At 32.4% G+C, this 22,100-nt stretch overlaps 1 protein-coding gene across 2 annotated transcripts in view; it reads left to right on the top strand.

Moving 5' to 3' along the window:
* Positions 1–536: 536 nt before the first annotated feature.
* LOC148605948 (lymphocyte antigen 75-like) overlaps positions 537–22,100 on the top strand; it is a 76,210-nt gene continuing 54,646 nt past the window's right edge. Inside the window, exons 1-10 of one of the 2 annotated variants that reach the window (XM_088547630.1) lie at positions 537–691; positions 7,215–7,369; positions 13,786–13,901; positions 14,551–14,693; positions 15,557–15,792; positions 16,894–16,973; positions 19,435–19,538; positions 19,847–19,982; positions 21,488–21,561; positions 21,794–21,919. In XM_088547630.1, coding sequence (XP_088403756.1) covers positions 649–691; positions 7,215–7,369; positions 13,786–13,901; positions 14,551–14,693; positions 15,557–15,792; positions 16,894–16,973; positions 19,435–19,538; positions 19,847–19,982; positions 21,488–21,561; positions 21,794–21,919 — 1,213 coding nt within the window. In that variant the 5' untranslated portion in view covers positions 537–648. Of the gene's footprint in view, positions 692–3,893; positions 3,910–7,214; positions 7,370–13,785; positions 13,902–14,550; positions 14,694–15,556; positions 15,793–16,893; positions 16,974–19,434; positions 19,539–19,846; positions 19,983–21,487; positions 21,562–21,793; positions 21,920–22,100 lie in introns of those variants that run through there. The other variant, XM_088547631.1, reaches the window with a different exon arrangement.

The following is a 22,100-nucleotide window of genomic DNA, read 5'->3' as shown; positions in this document are numbered from 1 at the left end:
TTAAACCCCAACAAAAAAACAACAAACAAACAATCAATCTCATTGTCTATTTTATCTAGTTAATAATTAACTTATTTGAATTCATATATCTGTAAAGATGTTGGATTGGGGCTTTGATAAAATAACTACGTGTAGATACAAGTATTCATCTAATCATATTCAATATAGTTCATCATTGGCAACAGAAATCTATGTCATATGCTAAAGTCTTACATCTTTCATTAAGAAACCATTCAGAAATTTGGGAACGGCCAGTTGTATCTTATTGGGTAACAGTTTCCTTTATCAGAATATCGCTGCGTGGTTTGTTCCGGATAGGATTTGAAAGCTCGCCCACGCGAAGAAATGTTGATAGTCTGTCCACGGCCAGTTTGTTCAGGTTACTGAGTTCAAGAAAATGCGACTGTCCACACCTTTTCAACTAGTCTAAAATAAGGGGTGGTAATCAAAATAAACAAAGAGAAATTAGTACCTGCCTCCCCTAATCTGATCTGAAAGATAGTAAACGTAAGATACTGATAAAATTTGGACTGAAGTCCACCTACGTTATGTAAAAAGATATTTCTAATATCTACTTTATACATATATGTATGTGTGTTGGTTTTTGACGGAATCAAATTATGTTGTGATCTTTTAATTCCATCTAAAATGCGGAATTTATTTAACATTTTGATATTTGTTGTTTTCATAGGTAAGACGAATTAATTCTTAGCATCGGACCCCCTTTTGTTGGAAAATGTTATTAATTTCGTGAGAAATTTTGGCAAAAAGTGAGAAATCAACAGACATAACCCGCTATTTTTCTAAAACCCCTCTGGAAATGAAACCTCTTTTTCAAAATTTCATGCAGATCCGATCCTGCAATATACGCAATTATGAAATTAAGGATAAACATACGTACATATACAAAAGGGCAAAAGTTCATGAGCCTTAAGAAAATAGATTTAATTTCGAATTCCTTGTTTACTATTGACATCAATTTTGGAAACTTGACAATTTGATTTAGACATAATTTTCAGTTTTTTGTTTTTGTTTTTTTGTTTTTTTTTGGGTTTTTTTTTGCAGTCTATTAACAACATTAAAACATGATAAAACACGACTTTAACAACTCTTTTAACGTTCATTTGCCCCATTTGAAGAAGATAATTTTTCAGAACTAACATTATGAGAGTGAAAACTTGAAATGTCGATCGCGAAGAGATATCACTGTCACATTGCGGAAATTAAAACAACCAATGATTGATTGATTATTGGGGTTTAACGTCCGAGCAGTAATATTTCAGCTATATTCACGTTATAAAACAACCAAAGGCTATCAATGGGCATATGCTTAAAATCGTTAACCATATCTAGTATTGTATGTTAATATTCTTTGCGCCGTCACTTGCGCAGATCACAGTACGGATCCAAAGAACTTGAAAGGGGATTCCAGGCTTTAAATTACCCGTTTTTTCATATTTTACACGAAATTGACAAAAAGTTTCCACAAAAGGGAGGTTTTCAATCCCACGAGCCTATGCCTTTTTGGATCTGTGCCTTTTTCTTTGATATTAAGAAGATTTATTTTTGTTTAGAAAGTTTCAATTTGGACCCACTTGACAACATATTTGTCCAGTGTGGTGGACGTGTTTTTCAACAAACGGTCGGCATTCCAATGGGAACAAATTGTGCTCCTTTACTTGCTGACCTATTCCTTCACTCTTATGAGGCTGACTTTATAGCTGATCTGATCAGAAAGAAAGAATATCGTTTGGCTAGATCCTTTAATCTCAGTTTCCGCTATATAGATGACGTATTATCTTTAAACAATCCTAATTTCGGGGATTTGATACATCGCATCTACCCAAAAGAACTTGAGATAAAGGATACTACAGACACTGTGAAGTCAGCCTCATATCTTGACCTACACTTAGAAATCGATGGTAAAGGAAAACTATTGACCAAATTTTATGACAAACGTGATGACTTTTTATTCAGAATTGTCAACTTTCCTTTCATCTGTGGCAACATCCCTTCGGCTCCTGCGTATGGAGTGTTCATATCACAACTCATACGTTATGCCAGAGCTTTCCGAAACTACGCAGACTTTTTGTATCGCGCTAGAACTCTAACGAATAGGCTTCTGGAACAGGGTTATGTTGCTACAAGATTGAAGTCATCACTACAGAAGTTTTAGGGTCGTCATCATGAACTCGTGGATCGTTATGGTGTATCCATCAGCACCATGAAAACTGATTTATTCAACGGGTCATAGTTTTCCTTTCCTCGTTTGTCTACCCCGGACTTGACTTTTTATGACCAACTCGGCGGGTGTTTCTAGAAAAGCAGAGGACGCTTACCCTACCGGTGCACCTGGTCCATGGTCCTAGTTTTTGGTGGAGTCCGAGTTGCTCATTTACTTTTGTTACTTTGTATGTATGATTTTAGTTACTTTATGTTCTTTGTTGTGTATGTCTGTTTTCCATGTCTGGTCTTTGTCCCTGGAATACATTCTTTTGATTACCGCTATAACCTTGGTTCCCTTGATTACTCTTTGAAACACTTTTTAATTGCAATGAAAATGATTATCATAATGACCGATGTTTTATCAATAATGGCAAGTCGAATCTTGGCTTCAACTAACTTAAATATTTCTTATGACACGGCTTATATTTTTCGGATTTTTTTTTCCAAATCCGTGCAACTGCAATTACGTCAGAATAAAATACTTATTCAAAATCTTTCTTATCATTATTTTTTTTCAATAGTCAAAACTTTATTATTTTACCTCATTTATTATTTCTTCCCTTCTGAATTATGGATGGGATCCAGGGCTAAGGATGCAGTGATATAAGTGACAAACAATCCGTTTCAACAATGATTTTTTTTCAGCAGCTCAGCTTCTGCGATGTATTCATTCTTTTTCAGTTAAAATTTAGTTGTTTTTTTTTCTGTACGAGGTTTTCTCTTTGACTCGTATTTGTTTTGTTTGTGTTTGTGTGTTGGTTTTGTTTTGTTTTATTTCATTTTTATTTTTTGTGGTAGTTTTCCCCGGGCATGACTTTTTACGAACAACTCGGTGGGTGTTTCTAGAAAAGCAGAGGCGCTTACCCTACCGGTGCACCTGGTCCTTGCTCCAAGTTTTTAGTGGAGTCCGATTGCTCATTTGCTCTTGTTACTTTGTATGTATAATTTAAGTTACTTTATATTCGTTGTTGTGTATATCTGTTTTCCATGTCTGGTCTTTGTCCCTGGATTACATTCTTTTAATTACTGCTATAACCTTGGTTCCCTTGATTACTCTTCCATGATTTATCGTGTTTTATTTTCTTTTTTAAGTTTTTGGTTTGTCTTAAATTGTTTTGATTGTTTTTTCTTCTTTTTTTTTTTTGTTTTTTGTTGTTGTTTTTTTTTTCGACGCAGTAGGTATAGTTTCGCTTTTTACCCTTTGACCTCAAAGACTCTCTTTCATGGAAACGCAAGTCACCTAAACGCAACTATGTTTCCCGATTGGCCAAATATTGATAACTTAGTGGCATTCGAAAAGAAACTGTATCGAAAATTAAGATCGCGTGTCATATGTTTTTTCCTGAATGAAATGTAGGAAATTATTAGTAAAAGGAACAAATTTTACTTCGTCGGCTATCTTTATTTTAGATAGTACTTTTTTTTTTATTATTGTTAATTGTTTAATGTTTGTATTTGTTTTTATTTGTTTTGTTCTGTTCAAAGTTTTTTTTTAATTCATTCCTACAAAACGCGGATTTCTTTCGCTCTATTTTCCGTTCTACAATCATTTAAAATTTCAGGGGAAGATAATTTTTGCGCGGAATGTCATATTTCAAAATTAGTTGACGAAGAAATGAAAGATCTGAATAAATTATAGTCAGCTGGCTTGTTCAGAGTAGTTTTGAGTACTATAACATGACGGTTTGCTTTATTATCATATTCTAAACGCTTTTATCCGTAACTTGGTAACACTGTATTAAACTTGTTGTTTTAAAATCGATTTTTAACTCTCCCTTGCTTTTGGCTTCATTTTATTTCAAGTACAATTACAAATGCCTTGTGATTCATGCACTAAAATGGTTATCATTTATCATCCTCTGAAGAAAGACATCTTTTATACAAAGATCTAATGGTTCTGGCTGTTTAATAACATTTCAGTAATGGGCAGAAAAAAATATTGGGAAGTACATTTTGTATTGATACATGTATTGAGCAATTTTATCTCAGCTTTTACTTTGGTGGAGTTAGAGTGGAGGACTTGAGTGGCCCATAGTGGAGATATTAAGTGTATTTTTGGGTACAGGCACTTTCAACTGATTTTTTTTAAAATTTTTAACTCCTATACAAATTGTAATTGTGTATATAATTTGATGCACACTCCTTGAGACATTTCGGTTTCTCACATACTAAACGCTCACCAAATGCACAATAAACGAACACTTCTATGGTGCATTTAAACGCACAATAAAAAAAACATTCCCAGCATGCCTTTAAACGCATGATAGACGAATGCTTCCAGCGTGTGTTTAAAAGCATGATAGACAAACGTTGAAAAATAATGATATTAACAAATAATGAAGAAAGAAAAAATAGAAAATAGGAGAAATGAAAATATATAAATTAATAATAGCAAAAAATATGAAAATAACTGTTGAATCAAGGAAATAAAGTACAAAAATAAATGAACGCTTCTATCATGCGTTTAAAGGAACACTTCTAAGTGTACGTTTAAAAGAATGCTTGTATCGTTTTTTAAATGAACACTTCTATCGTGCATTTATCTGTGGTTTAAACAAAGACATAATAAATGATGCACGATCGTTAAAATGGGAAACGTGAACGTCTCAAGGAGTGTATGGCTTTGCTTATAATGGATTGAGCTAATATACTTAAATTACACTTCTCTTTGTTGATTATGCATTGATACAACAGGATATGCAATGTATGTAAGATCTCACTTAAAGAATTACACTCTGTCTCAGACCCTATTATGATTGCCTGCTTACTGGAATATTTGGCAAAAGTTAAATCTGTAAATTAATGTAAATGTAGTTTTGCCCCCAGCCCTATCTTTAAAAAAAAGGACTCTTCAAAGGACCATGGCCTGGTGTGCATATTTTAAACCATTTTGGCATGGTAATTATTGACTATATTGTAATTAAAAGTTTGTAGTTGCTTACTTTTGTATTTGTATGTTTACATGCACTACCATCAACAAAAATTTTAATATCTCCACTCTTCACAGTTGGGCCACTCAAGTCCTCCACTATAACGCCACCAAAGTAAAAGCTGAGATAAAACTGCTCCATACATGTATCAATACAAAATGGAGTTATCAATATTTTTTTCTGCCCATTACTGAAATGTTATTAAACAGCCGGAACCATTAGATATATCTTTGTATAAAGACAGGTCTCTGAAATAAACTACAGACAATTTTTGAAGTGGTGATTCCACTGAGGAGAGTGGAGACACTGACTCCACTCATAATACATGTATCACTATTGTTGAGAGTGGAGAAATTAAAATTTGTCATGTGCATATAAACATTTACATGTATATACATGTACATTTGTATATGAGTGTCCTCACTAGAAAGAAAATAATGAAGTGCTGCATCCTGCCGTTCTGAGTGCCCCTGCACCTTGCTTCACAATTTAAATGCCCTGATGATTTGTTTTCAAACAGCAACAAAAAGATATCTCTATATTTAAAAATTAAGGTAAATTAATCTTTTTTTTGGGTGAGTACAAGACATGCTACCATGTAGGTGTATTAAAACAATTTAAGAAACTTAAAGGTCTATGGTACCTGCTGAAGTACCTTCCTTCAGAGACCCTCTAATTTCAGATTGTTGTTGTCAATTTGGACTTTCTCTTTGCAACTTTTTAGAATCTCAGACCCATCGAAACCTGCCGGACCGTCGGACCTGTCCGGTAAAATTGTCCCGGGTCCGGTAAATACACGTTGCTTGTCGGCCCGGGTGTCCGATGTTTTTTCTTACATTAAAGAAGATTTTCTCAAAACTGAAGTGGTTTTTGTGAATAATAAAACTAGAACGTTTTAATAATTACGTGAATTAGTCTACAGTCTAGCGAGATAGTCAATCAATTTGATTGTAAACAATAATATGTAACTTCCAGTTCATTCGCTACACGTAATTTCGTCCTTTGATATATCGTCCCTTCCGTTGTCTCGCTACTCGTTTACATGTGAAACATGCGGTCATTATATTGTCATCAGATACACTCTAGCCAAAATGAATAATGGTGACAAATTAACAAATTGAAGAGCCCATACCCAGTAGTTTTAAAATCAGCTTGATAATAAAATGTACTTGGAGATTCCCACCCCCATCAAAAATGTTAGCGTGTCGATAAATTGTTCACAGTTTTTTCGATCAGACAAATTGTTGTTCGGTCAGACAAGTCATCACCTTGTGTCTGACCGAATGTCAGATGTGCTTAAAAAATTTCGATGGGTCTGGAATCTGCTGAATGAAATTTAATTATACTCTTCATCACAAGATATTTTTGTGCACTTTCTATTTCACATATCCATGTGTATGACTTCTTGGGTTCCCTGGTACAAAACATGGACTTTATCAGTCAGGGACCAAGGAAAGTTGATCTTCCAATCTGCAACTCCTCCAATACCACTGAATGGAATTCAGTGAAACTTACACTCATTCTTTATCAGATGATACCATTTGCACCTATTTTGAATTTCCATCCAAATGTACTTTGTGTTTCCTGCTGCTAATTTTCACAAAGTCTTTGTCACATGATGCCATTGTGCAACTTCTATTTTGGATTTCCATTTAAATGACTTTTGGGGTATCCCGCTTTGAAACATGGACTTTGTTTTTTTGAAAAAAATTGGGATGTCCAAAATTGACATTATGAATTCTTATAGCTTTTTGTAACAACCTAGTGCAAAGTAAGTGACATCGATGCAATTACATTTTGGGTTTCACCCAAAACACTCCTTTATAGAGTACCTGATGTTAAAATACATGTACTTAATCTATGACATAAGTAAATGCAAAATTAGAGTATGAAAAAATGTTAAGACTTAAAACCATCACTGGACTAATAAGGTACCCCCAAAAAATGTGCGTGTTTACTGTACCCCAACCAACTCCCAGACTCTAAACTTTTTTAGAAGAAAAATTTCGATTGCCAAAATTTTACACTGTATTATAATTTTGAATTATATTTTTGCAGTTTACACCTGTAAGGCAGCATGTCCTACTAACTGGAACGAATATGATGGAGACTGTTATTTATTTTCGGAGACGCGTCAGCGGTATCTTGACCAGGAAGCAGTGTGTGCCAGTAGAAATGCTACTATTTATGTATTCCACAATGAAAAACAGAAGGTACATGTAATTTAATCAACTGATTGACAGTCTTGGCCCTTTTTATTTGCCAAAGGTGTATGGACATTAATCTGAATATGACACGAAAATACCAACTTTGTTGTTATTTTTAAAAAAATGTTCAAAAAATAGTAAAATGTGTAATTACATGGCAAGCCAAAGTGGACAAAAATCAATATTTTGTGATATTAAAAAATGAATTTTTAATATTACAAAATAATTTTGTTAATATTACAAATGATTTTTTTAATATTAGATATTCATTTTCTTATATTATGAATTGAATTTGTAATATTAAAAAGTCACTTTGCAATATTGCAAAATCAGTCACATTTTTTAATATTACAAAATGATTTTCTCATATTAAAAAATCGTAATTGAATACAACAAATCCATTTTCTAATATTAAAAAAAATCATTTTTTTATGTTAAAAGAAATTCAATTGAATTTTTGATATAAAAAAAGTGTTATGTGATATTAGAAATCTAATTTGTAATATTAGAAAATGAATTCGTAATATTAAAAAAATTTTTTTTGATATTAGAAAACTTTTATTTTCTAATATTACAAATTCCTGATTTAGTAATATTATAAAATATTACACATTTTGTAATATTACAAATTGAATTTGTAATATTAGAAAATCACTTTGCAATATTGCAAAATCAGTCACATTTTTTAATATTACAAAATGATTTTCTAATATTAAAAAATCGTAATTGAATATGACAAATCCATTTTCTAATATTAGAAAATCAATTTCCTATATCAAAAAATAGTTTTTTTTATAGGAATTCAGTTGAAATTTTAATATTAAAAAAGTGTTTTGTGATACAAGAAATCTAATTTGTAATATTAAAAAAATTATCTTTTAATATTAGAAAATAAATCTCATTTTTGTCCACTTTGGCCTGCCATATAATTACATTTTGTATACGGAAGATAAATTTTGTGTAGCTCATTTGCTTTTGTTACTTTGTATGTATGATTTTAGTTACTTTATGTTCTTTGTTGTGTATGTCTGTTTTCCATGTCTGGTCTTTGTGCCTGGATTGCATTCTTTTGATAACCCCTATAACCTTGGTTTCCTTGTTTACTCTTTAGTTCATTGTAATGACATCTCAATAGTGTCACAATTATACATCATTTAAAATTGCTGAGATTTGTATATTTTCTGGCTTTTTTAGACATGCATGTGTATGTTTATTTACATTGCATATCCAGAAATCTATGTCTACACTCAAAAAACATTTTTATATTTTCACATATGATAAACTACATTTTTTAATGATACAGACATAGACATAGACAAGCTTTATTTAAAGTCGGCAAGACATAAAAACAATGAACATAAGCTCTTATGAGCTTTTGAACCTACAAACATAATATTTACAGTCATACATAATCATGCAAGTAGGTAAAAGAAGTCATACATACACACACAGAAGACAAACATAAAAACACATAATTATATCAGTCAGTACTATGATACGAGAATATAAGCAGTTGAAGCATACAAACACTAAAAGAATATTACTACTACTAGCTAAAGAATAAAATAAGCAGATAAGGAATAAAGCTATCGTGCAACTAAAACAAAGTAACTAAAAAATAATAAAACTGAACCAAAATAAAACAAAAGTCTAGTATGTGTGGTTGGTATGCTGCATCAGTAAGAAAATTTTAGTCTGAATTTTTGCATACAAGACAAGTACATTCTTTTCCATTCCAGAAAGATAATTGACTTTTGAACTGATTAAAATTTGAAATTTGCTTGAAAGATTCTGGCAATGAATTCCAAAGAGCAGGTGCACATACCTGAAAGATCTCTTACCATAGCTAGTAGTTTTCACACTTGGAATTTGCAATAAATTTGTGTATCTAAAATTATCCTTGTGGTCTTTCTTTTGAACTAGATTTGATAAGACAGGAGGTGCTAAATTATTAAGTATTTTAAATATTTCTATTGCCATTGTTCTTGTTCTTTTTATATACATTGTTGGCATTTTTGCCTTGATTAAAAGATCTTCATATGTTGAAATATAGTCCTCATAAACAAATCTTAGAGCCCTTTTATGTACTTTTTCAATTTTTCGAGTATCACCTTCTGAACAAAAATGCCATGATAGTGGGCAAAAGTTAAAATTTGACTGTATAAATGTGTGAAATATCGTTATACAATTTAATTTGCTCAAGTTTTTACCTATTCTTTTTTAGATATATAACTGTTGCACTGCCTTTTTACACAAATTCTGTATATGGAAATTAAAATTTAGTTTAAAGTCTACGTCTACTCCTAATAATTTTACAGTTTCATCACAGCTTATTTTTGCAGATCCAATATCAAAAGTGGGTGTTTTATCAAAAGTCTTTTTGCCAACAGCTATGGCCTGAAACTTTTCATGATTTGCCTGCATACAATTAAAGTGAAACAAGTTTATCAAAATAGTACTTTCTGATTGTAGTATATCTGTTACTTCATTAAAATTTGGAGAATGAAAAGATAATGTGTGAAGATAAAGATATTGTGAATTAATGAATGTTTCTTGGGTGTGGACACTGTTTCCTTGCCAGAAAGATAACTGGAAAAAGACCAACAAGAACAAAATGCACAGAATATCTGAATTTTTGTAAACTTCAACCCATTGTTTTGTCCTTTTTAAAGTAAGAATTGTTTAAAGTCTTTATATTTTCTTTGATCAGTGGTATGGATTCAAGTGTCCCCTGTGTTCTCCCCATAATTTTCAAATAGCACAGTGCCTACTGGTGTAGCACAGCTCTTTTGGCCTTCCTTCAAATTTGTAGCACAGTGCCCATAGTGCTTTCTAACTAAAATTAATAACTGATAGCACAGTGCTATAGTTATCATAGTGCTGCAATGTACAGTGCTATTATGGCCTGGGGAGAACAGAGATTCATGATTATCCCTTTCAACACTTGATGATTAATTTTCAGTTGTATTTTAGGCCTTTAACGGCTTTTAATGCACCTTTACAGGAGTAATGGGACTGGGGAGAACAGAGATTCATGATTATCCCTTTCAACACTTGATGATTAATTTTCAGTTGTATTTTAGGCCTATAATGGCTTTTAATGCACCTTTACAGGAGTAATGGGACTGGGGAGAACAGAGATTCATGATTATCCCTTTCAACACTTGATGATTAATTTTCAGTTGTATTTTAGGCCTTTAACGGCTTTTAATGCACCTTTACAGGAGTAATGGGACTGGGGAGAACAGAGATTCATGATTATCCCTTTCAACACTTGATGATTAAATTTCAGTTGTATTTTAGGCCTATAACGGCTTTTAATGCACCTTTACAGGAGTAATGGGACTGGGGAGAACAGAGATTCATGATTATTCCTTTCAACACTTGATGATTAATTTTCAGTTGTATTTTAGGCCTATAACGGCTTTTAATACAGGAGTAATGGGACTTTAAACATTTTTGTGAATATGAAACAATGAGAACTTTGTAGGTGCAAGTCGATTGATTTGGATATATAATTCTATTTGTTAAACAGAATCACACCCAGGTCATCCTAAGTTAATAGAGAACTAGTCCACTTTGAAATTTCAATTGCAACTAGTACATGTAACAGGAAATGAAAATTATATAATGCAGTATTTTGTGGATTCTCACTTCCTGTCGCATTGTACAAGGGACATTTTTGTTAGAGAAAAATATTCATTATGTTCAAATTTCCCCAAAGTAATATATGTAGAGAAAGAGTATATTCTTTTATACCAATTTTTGGACCTATTATTAAATGAAAATACACTAGGCTTTTATAGTTAGAATATTTAATTCTTCGAAGCATGTGGACAAAATCTCCTGCAAAGGAAAAATGTAATGAAATCATTTGCTTCACTAATTTTGGCAGAATTCACACATTGTGGCTTCATTTGGCACTAGAGTTTCCATGTTATGCCAAGATGATAAGGTTGACAAAGTAAGCACAAATGTTATTCAATATTATGCAATGTCCATCCTGATTTGGCTAAGTTTGGTATTTTCAGGGCTGAATTTGACATAACCCAAACATACATGTTCCCCTTTGGAAAAGATATTTACATGTAGTACAATGTATCAGCAAAAAATTAAGGTTAAATTTTGGAATTTGCACCAAAAAACATATTTTTCTGGACAACTGATGTACAGGCTTAAGTTCATCTGTTATATCAGAGTAAATATTAGGACAAACTGACCCAATTATTTAGTATGTAAATATTGTGAAAACTTAAACTCATGATATACATTCATAAGTTCACTCATTATCATGCTGTGTGCAATAGATAAAGTAAAGTTTACATATACCAAATACCACTATCATAAATGCACAAAATTAACAAAAGTAGTATGTGTATTCAATAAAGCCGATACACAAAATTTACAAGACAAGTATGTGTATTCAATAAAGCCGATACACAAAATTTACAAGACAAGTATGTGTATTCAATAAAGCCGATACACAAAATTTACAAGATAAGTAAGTGTATTCAATAAAGCCGATACACAAAATTCACAAGACAAGTATGTGTATTCAATAAAGCCGATACACAAAATTCACAAGACAAGTATATGTATTCAATAAAGCCAATACACAAAATTTAGTGGTGAGGCAATTGACAACCATGCTGTAATGATAGGTGAATGTAGGCACTTTTTTGGGGGGTTCCAAGTCATTATGAAGCATTAGAATGCCCTTTTCCTTGCAACCCTACATTTCAAAATTCCAGCTTGAATACTGAAAGATGGTATTAGAAGTATTTCGATTGAATAAATATGTTAATTTTAAGAAGCCATAACCTTTAAAACCGAACCAATTTGAAAGTAAAAAAAAAGTTGATGGTATTAGAAGTATTTCGATTGAATAAATATATTAATTCAAGAAGCCATAACCTTTAAAACCAGACCAATTTTTAAGTAAAAAAAAAGTTCTGTTTAGGCAGATTTCACTGTAATGCCCTAATATGGAAATACATGTGACCCTAAAGCATGGTTCACTTTGTATTACAAAATTTTGTGATTCAATTCTCAATGACAAGTTGTCAGACCTCCTAATATGAATTAAGACTTAAAAGAAGTACTTTTTGATCTCTTAGGAAATAATTTAAAAGGTTTTTATAAAATGAGCTTCAAGTTTTCCATGTACATTTTGTAAGTGCTATTCTCTGTAAGAATCAGGCAGTCTGTGAATTATGGTTGGAAAAAACACACAAGTCTTTCCAGGAAATCTTATTCAAAATGTTATCTGAAATGCAGAAATGGCATTCATTTCTTTTTCTTGTTTTTAAATATCAGTAATTTTAGGTATAAATTATTTGAAATGCATTGTAATGTCACCATCAAAGGGAGATAACTCACTATTTCCTCCATCATTCTATTGCTACTTTGACCTTGCTTTTCTGCATCCTCTGACACTTCTAATACCAACAGACTGTCAATTGGTCTTCAACAGACCATGAACTATGTACCCTTATTGTCAATATGTGTGTTTTGTTTACAGTATGGTTAATTATTTTTCAATTTGCCCGATTCTTACAGATTCCAGCACTTAAGTACCAGTCCACGTAAAATTCAAACACTACCAATGGAAAAGAAAAACCCACCAAACAAACAATGCTTTTTTATTCTACATATGCAATATTTTCGCATAGCAACAACCTTTTTGCATTCAGGTTTGCACTTTTGAGAAAATCATACATTTATCTCCCACTAAAAGCAACCAAATGAAGCCAAATCAAAAACGATAACTCTTGCAAAGTACAAATTTCATGTACAATCTATATAAATTTTATCTCAAAAGCGCAACAACGAAATGAAAAACTAAGACTGGTTAAGTGATCAGTTACTGTTTATGAACAAGAAATAAAACTGAATTTGGTGGGTTTTTGACGTGCATGAATCACCTTCTGTCTGATTTTTAGAAAGACTGCTACTTAATACATTTCAGCATGATCCATTAGCCAAGTTCATAGTCTCTGATCTGATGTCACACAATGACACAGTGTGTGTTATCTACAACAAAGTAATGATAAACTGTAACATTATGTCTGAGTTAGGGATGGACCTGTATCTACTAAATCAGGGTCACGACCTTCAAAAGTGTAGTATTTGAATAAAAAAAAAATTCCACATTTTTGAATTTTTAACAAAAGCAAGGTTATAACTTATTTCATTAGATTTTCTAACTTGCAAGTAGTTCAACTAGAATGTTTTGACTGAGAATCTGTTTGATGTATTAGATTCATATTAAAAGCCTGGGAAAAAAATAAAAATAGTTGTAAAAAACCTGCATGGACTTTGAATTAAAAAAACAAATCAGTCATTTTTTGAGACTAGTTTTTGGTCTTAAGCACATGTGTCCGTAAATACATCCTTGTTCATGTTGTATACTTTATTTACAGCAATGGGTAAACTCCCAGCTAATTCATGGAGTTCGCATGGAGTTCTACATCGGTTTGCAGAGGGTCAATAAAACATGGACATGGGTAGACAATACAACTTATGATGCCAATTCCACGTGAGTTGAATAAAAATCAGGGCCTAATGAGCGTAAAGTTCTCCTTTGTGCTCACTTTTTCCCTTTGTCTTTGACAGGGAGAAGTTTTTGTAATAGATTACATAGACGAAAATGTTATTTTACTAACAGAATAATTTTGTCCTTTCCTTCAAAATTCTCTAGGACTAGCCTGAATAATAGAGGACTGTAAAGGATTCAACTAGCCTGAAACTAGAAAAGTAAACATCATTTCACTAGCCCAAATCAATTTTTACTATCCCTGGGTTTTGGGCTATTGGTTAAAGGCAAACCACTGAGAATTTAATTTAACTTCTCCTTTTCATCAATGTCTAGATTAGGCCTTGAAAATGGTGTAAAAATCTGTGATTATTTATTTAGTTGAAAATTTCTCTGCGAGTTTTATCTTGCCAAATGATATTTTCCATGTTTCTACATTGTTTGTGGAAGGAACTTGTACTCCTTCAATCAAGTCAATACATAGCAAAATATAATTTTGGCATAGGTGCTTAAGGTAATAAGTTGAACTTCAATGTGTTACTACCTGTAGAATAGATATTGCTCAAATGCATTTTTAACTCACTTCTTTTACTATTGGAACTGGGGAAATAATTTAAACCAGTTGAATGTTAAGGAGAATATTTATTCCTAGGAAATGGTTACGAAATCAAGTTGGACATCGAGAAGACGCTAGGCATAGATGTGCAACCATGTATAGCTATCGCCCTTATCAAGGTCAAGTTCACCAGGTCGACTGTTATGGTGGGCAGGGTGTCATTTGTGTCAGGTCAAAAGGTAAGGTCCAGGACCGTCTGGTCAGTATCAGTTAAAGTCAAGGGTAGATGACTTAGTGTCAGGTCTTTTAACATGAAAATTCACAGGCCTTATTGTCTAAGTAGTATTCTAATGCAGCCTGGTTGCAGTATTGTCTTTTGTTTTTTTTTGTTTTTTTTTAAGTTTAAAATGTCGAAAGTATCTAGACTCAACCACTCATATCTAAAGAAGTTTTTTCGCAAGCATAAAAGTCACTTTTAATATTTGAAAATAATTGGTTTTAAGTCAGTGGAATAACTTGATATAATGTAGATGTATTAGAATGAAGATACATGTACATGTACATAACAACATAACATTAAATCACTAATGGCTATAATGAAATGAGAGCTATATTTATGGCAAGCTTCCATTTATGGCTGACCAGTGATATTTTAAGCATTATTCTGAGATCAAATTTAGCCTGTTCTCTGAGAGAAGTATGCAATATATTTCCAAAATTAAGCAGGTAAATTCCCAATTGTGACTTGAAACATGGTATCATGATTTGTTCATGATTAGAATAGATATTTTTTTAGGATTTGATAAACATAATCCTCTGTCCGCTCTTCTGCACCCTATGTGTCATTCAGAGGGCATCTCATGGCTTTCTGTACAATAGAGTCTTAAGGATCCTCAGAAAGGGATTTTCATTTAGAATTATTTTAAAGTACTTAACAAAAAGCCTTGCACTCATGTATACAGATTATTTCACTAAGTAGCAATTTTTACATTTTTTTCCCAAGTACATGGGTCCTTTCCTTAGAACAGTAGAAAAATCAGTGCTGAGTTATTGCTTTTAGTTAGAAAGGTTAAGGACATTGGAACATGGCTCATTTTTACAGATGCTTTTGAACTGTGTAATGAAGCAGATGGTTGGACACTGGTTGAAAATGAATGCATGAAAATTTTTACTGAAAAGGCAGCTTGGTTAGATGCAAATCGGACATGTTCTAAAAATGGTGGCAATCTTGTTAGGCCTGTTAATAGGAAAGAAGTTTATGCATTGGGAGAACTTGTACCTTGTAACAATAAAGATAATGCAGATGATAATCAATTATGGACAGATATCTCTGATGTTGTAAGTACTGATGAATTCCATAAGGATTAGTTCTTTTATTGAGAATGGACTTCTAAGGGGGTGGGGGATTTGATAATTTTTTCATGATGAGTTTCAAAGAACACACAGGTATAGCTGAGGTACACTATGTATAAATACCTAGCTTACATGTTTTCAATAAAGGTTACTTGTACACATACAAATAACTTTTAGTATAAGGTAGATCATAACCAATATTTCAAATTTCATGGTTTTTTTAAAGTAGACCCTGATTGAACATACTTAAGAATTTTATTGTAATAAAACATAGGTCACCAAACTTGATTCGAGATAATTGAGGTCTATTAAAGCCTTTATTTACCATGTTTTATATTTTAAATATTTCACAAACTAAATACTGATGAATAAATTTTCTTACAAATTTATATGAAGCCAACATTCTTTCCTATTTCAAAACAATTACGATTTGCAAGATGACAGAAAAGAATGCTCTGTGTTATAGGTATGATCTACTTTAAAATTCAATAGGTAATAAAAAAAAGACCATAATCCAATGATAATAACAACCCTCAAAAATTGACACACAACAAATGACATGAAATAACACACACATAGAAACTAAAGTGAATGAGCAACCCAGACTTCACCTAAAACTGGGAGCATGGACCAGGTGCACTGGTAGGGTAGGGATCCTCTGCTTTTCTAGAAACACTTGCCAAACTGCTCATAAAATGTCATATCTAGACTTAAGAGGAAAACCATGACATAATGAACAAATCATTTCTCGTGGAGCCAATAGATACGCAGTAATGATCAAGAGTTCATACACCGTAATGATCCACGAGTTAGAACACCCTGATGATCCACGAGTTCATGATGATACAACTATACAACCATTAAACTTTAAGTATACAAATGTACTGCAATTCTTTGAATCAAATACCACAAATTTATTCCAGTAGAATGTAAAAAAAGATAAAAGAATGATTGAGATTAATGAAAATGTAGGATATCATGATGCTCATTTTCAGAAAATCTTGTAACTTCATTTTCATACCTGTTAACTCTCCAATATGGGAGGCAAACTCCCACAAAATCAATGAAAAGTTGTGTATTTTATAGCCATATCCAGGTCAATTTAGATACAGCAATAATATGACACTTAAATGGCAGCCATGGACATCATATGGAAGACAATATCTGTAAGTATTCAGCTAATAAAACTAAAACTGAAATGAAATAAAATTCTGAATATAGCTTTCCAGTAAAAAATATCTCTATGAGATTTTCAAAAAGTATTTGAATTGGAGAAATATTTTCTTGCTTCTCATTTGATACAAGGTAATTTAACTGTAGGGTTTGTGTATGGTTTCTCATGGGTAATAGTGTAAGATTCTGTTTCTCTTATCAAATTTAAGTTTTTCCCGTCATTAAAAAGATCCTTTGTGCCCTATATACCATATGGCAGGTGTAAAATATGGTGATTTTTTAGACAAAAATTTGGCTGATTCATATTTTGGTAGAAAACTGGTGCTCTAAGGACTTAATTGTAAACATTCATCAATTCATCATTTTGGCAGAACTTTATCCAGTTTTCCATTAAAAACTTAACAATCAAATTGTTAAAAGTAATATTGAAAGAAATATACAAAAACACACTAACCAAATTATAAACAGAAAATCTACCACCCCCCCCCAAAAAAAAAAAAAAGAAAGGAAAGCATCATTGTAAAACTATACATGTACATCATGACTGTAGTACATGAAAAGTTTAAAATGAGAATGAATATGGTGGATATGTCAAAGAGACAACAATACAAATCGGGATGAAAAATGTCAGCCAAGGCCGCCCATGGGTCTTCAATGAATGATGAGAAACTGTCAGGCTGCAGCTGGCCTTGAAACAACATGATATACGGGTACATCAAAATAGTTGCCCCTATATATATAATTAACATAAAAGTAAACTTAAAGTAGAAACAAAACAAAACGTACAGTGGCAAATTGTACAGGTTTTGTCTTGGGCAAAATATTGAGTTAAATTCTTGCTTTTTTGAGATAAAAATTCAATTTAGTACTGCCTGATGCTTAGTAATCCAAGATTAAATTGTTGTGACAACTATTTTGTAGCATTTTAAAAAAAAAATTCACCAAATTGAAGTAATATCTAAATTTACAATAGTTTGAATAGGGATTAGTTACAAATTTTTGCATCTGTAAACTTTTGTGGTTTTCGACAGGTGAATAAGGCAGATACAGAAAAAATATTCACAGTTAATGATCAAGAAATTTATTTTTCAAAGAAAGATAACTCAATTTTGACCTGTAGTCCACCACATGAATGTCTTGCTTTTAATGCAGCAGTGTTTTTTACCTGTAGTCCCCCACATGAATGTCTTGTTTTTAATGCAGCAGTTTTTTTTACCTGTAGTCCCCCACAAGAATGTCTTGTTTTTGGTGCAGCAGTTTTTTTTACCTGTAGTCCACCACATGAATGTCTTGTTTTTAATGCAGCAGTTTTTTTTTACCTGTAGTCCCCCACTTGAATGTCTTGTTTTTAATGCAGCAGTTTTTTTTACCTGTAGTCCCCCACATGAATGCCTTGTTTTTAATGCAGCAGTTTTTTCACCTGTAGTCCCCCACATGAATGTTGTTTTTAATGCAGCAGTTTTTTTTACCTGTAGTCCCCCACATGAATGTCTTGTTTTTAATGCAGCAGTTTTGTTTTACCTGTAGTCTCCCACATGAATGTCGTTTTTAATGCAGCAGTTTTTTTTACCTGTAGCCCACCACATGAATGTCTTGTTTTTAATGCAGCAATTTTTGTTACCTGTAGTCCCCCACATGTTACCTGTAGTCCCCCACATGAATGTCTTGTTTTTAATGCAGCAGTTTTTTTTTACCTGTAGTCCCCCACATGAATGTCGTTTTTAATGCAGCAGTTTTTTTTTACCTGTAGCCCACCACATGAATGTCTTGTTTTTAATGCAGCAATTTTTTTTACCTGTAGTCCCCCACATGAATGTCTTGTTTTTATTGCAGCAGTTTTTTTTTACCTGTAGTCCCCCACATGAATGTCTTGAATTTAATGCAGCAGTTTTTTTGATGCACAATCTCCCTGTCAAATCCAACACATACATACATACATACATACATACATACATATAAAAGTTGATAAATAGCGTTTTGTGATTTTGTTGGGGTAACAAATGTTTATAATACACAATAATTAATTGGTTCACAGTCATCATATTATTGTGTCAGTCCCTGTAAGAATCAGGCAGTAAGTAGGTGAAACATGGTATGTAAAAACCCTTCATTTTGATTGTGTAATTTGACTACTTGCAAGACAAGATTTTCCATGTCGTGCTGGACCACTGAGTTACAATTTCATTGAATAGCACCGAAAATGAACATTTCAAGAGCAGATACATGTAAATCTGTCAAAAACCTCATTTTTCTATGATTTTATGGAAAAAATTTCTGAGCAAATCCAATGATGCAGAGATCAAATAATGGTCTTTTCAAATAAAGAAAGCATCCTTGAGTAATATTATATTGTCAGATCGGTGGGGTTTTGACATGCATGTTTCTGATTTTTCCAATTTTGCCCGATTCTTACAAAGACTGCAACTAAAATCATTCTTTTTATCATTCCTGTAGGACCAAAGGAGGAACCTGCGTTTATGCCAACCCCCGGCAGAGTTATTACTGGGATTCAGATTTGTGTACAGAAGAAAAGAAATTTGCTTGTACTAAACCTACTGGTAAGCTCTGAACTGGAATTCAGGCCACCAAAATTAAAACTTGTTCTTCATATTATGAACCCACCTGATAATTCAAATATACCAGTAAGGAAGACCCTTTTTACTGTGTAGGCTGTGGGCCAAAGGTCTTTATATATAGAGATTTTCACCTAGTGTTAGATCATGAACACTACTCTTGTAAATTTTGAAACACACATTTTTTTTTTATTTCAATCTATGAGTATGAAAGCATTTTTAAAATTTTCAAATTTGCGTCCTACTTGCAAAAGTTTTGTTTTATATTTGACTTTTTTTTTTTTTTGTTTCAGGCACGTGTCCAGATGGTTGGGCACAGTATATTAACTACTGTTACCAGTTAGTTAGTGTCCCAGCTTTGCAAAGCACATGGGTTGGAGCTAAGAGCTACTGTGAAAACCAGAACACAAAACTAGTAACTATTTACAGGTATACAGAAACTGGAAACTTAATGATATTATTGAAATCTGTTTGACCGCACATTAGGCCAAATAAAATCAATTAGTAGATTCTCGTACCCTCCTGCCCTTAATAGATTGACAGAAATGAAAAAAAAAACAGTGGCAGGAATTGTAAAAATCTGACTTTTTTTCGCATCAGTTTCTAGTATTGAAATACTACAAAACTCAAATTTTTCATTTCTTCGTGACTAAAACAATATGTCGTCTCTGAAACTGAAGTGGCTGTGGATTTAGAACATATCTATGTTTTAAAAAGCTACAATTAGGCTAGCAAATATCTGGTTAGAAATGAAAAATAAAAGCCCACTATTTGTGAAGTATGGATGAGAATCTAAGATTGCCTGGCCTTAATATGTGATATATGTAAGGCTTTAGCCCCTTAAACTTTTGTTGCCTTTGGTGAGCAATGATATAGATTTTAGATAGCAACACCCACTTTTGTGACGAAAGAAGTAGTATTGTTTATATAACTCTAAAAATAAGTTCCACTTCATGCAGTTCTTGCATTAAAAAATTTTCTGGGAATGAACGAATTATTTAGACTTGAGTTTGAAATGTCCTCTAGGATGTTTAAGTAGCAGTCCAAGTAAGAAACATGCAAAATGTGACGCATGGTTGGAAAGCTTTTATATTTTTATTTTTGATATTTTGTTTTCAATGTTATAGTAAACAGAAAATAACATGTAATTTTTCATAACCTTTGTTCTTGGGAGATAAAAATTATATAGAATGTACTGTAAACTTCAAAATTAAGGGAGAAAACTCTGTAAATGACACAAAAATACAGCAGAAACTATTAGATTTTCAATGTGAATTATCCCCTTAGAGCAGACAGATTGGAATGAATAATTATACATTCCATTATATAGACCTATAAAGCAACTTAATAACAAAATAAAAATGTGGAGCCTTTTCTGTAATTTTTGAGTTGTATTACATATAGCAGAATTTGCATGATTCTTACAAAGACTGCTACTTTATGTCCATTACTGAATGGTGGAGAAAGTTTATTTCCACTTGCATATTAGCATATACATTGTAGTTAAAATGAAAAAAAAAGTAATGAACTATCTGTCTGATAAATAGCTATTGGTCATGCAAATATCAGCTGCTAAGCCTTAATGGCTTTCCGCTCTTATTTGATACAAATGACCTCAGGTTGAAAAAAGCATGTTATATGAAAAGTACCGTGAATTATCTATATTTCTGTCCAGACAAAGGAATATCATTGTCCATCTGTCCAATCAGTCACAACAGTTGACACAACTCCTCGGAAAGCACTTCATAGATTTTGTTCAAATTTTGTAGGATTGTTAGTCACCATTTGTAGTTAATCATATTGCATCGTCATTTTTATTTGGCAAATTGTACAGGAGTTATGGGACTTTTACACTTCAACTTTTTTTACAGTGGCAGGAGACATTAGGCATGAGTTACTTGTTATCTTCTAATTTTATTTTTATATTTTTGCAGTGCAGAAGAGGAGGGATTTATTCAGAACATGATGGTCAGTCAACAAGTTCAGAAAGCCTGGTTAGGATTAAGTGGTATGCAGTAGTATAACAATTTATTTTAACTAGGGAAATATTTTACTGTGAAAGTACTATTGTTTGTGGGGTACCAGTTTTCGTTGTTTTCGTGGGTAAGCTTCAAAATTTGCTTCTCAACGAAAAAGAGATTTCTATAGAAGTGCTAACTTTAAATCCTCAAAAACATGAATTCAACCTTTTGTTTCTAAATGTTATTGACACTTTAATGTTTTTATTTGACATTTTTCAGCAATGCCAGGAACCAATCATAATTTTACCTGGGTTGATGGAAATAGTTTAAGTAACTTTACACATTGGGACTTAACATATCCAAGGTTTACTAAAAATAGAACAGATTGTGGCATGATTATGGCAGGTAAGAAATATGTCTAAAAATAGAACATATTTACATTGTGAAAGTGAAACTAAGAAAAGTCACGGTGAGTTAAATAAACAGTTCATGTTTTATTGAAAAACATTAATCTGTGTTAGCAGTAGTATAAAATTTGCATTGGCCACACTGTTATAAAAATAAAGACATAGACTAATGCTGTGGC

This window comes from Perna viridis, chromosome 10, assembly GCF_037379345.1.
Source record: "Perna viridis isolate PV_CMFRI_1.1 ecotype Kerala chromosome 10, ASM3737934v1, whole genome shotgun sequence".
NCBI classification, from domain to species: Eukaryota; Metazoa; Mollusca; class Bivalvia; order Mytilida; family Mytilidae; genus Perna; species Perna viridis.
Note: the sequence above shows the minus strand (reverse complement) of the source record. Positions and strands in the feature narration are given on the sequence as shown.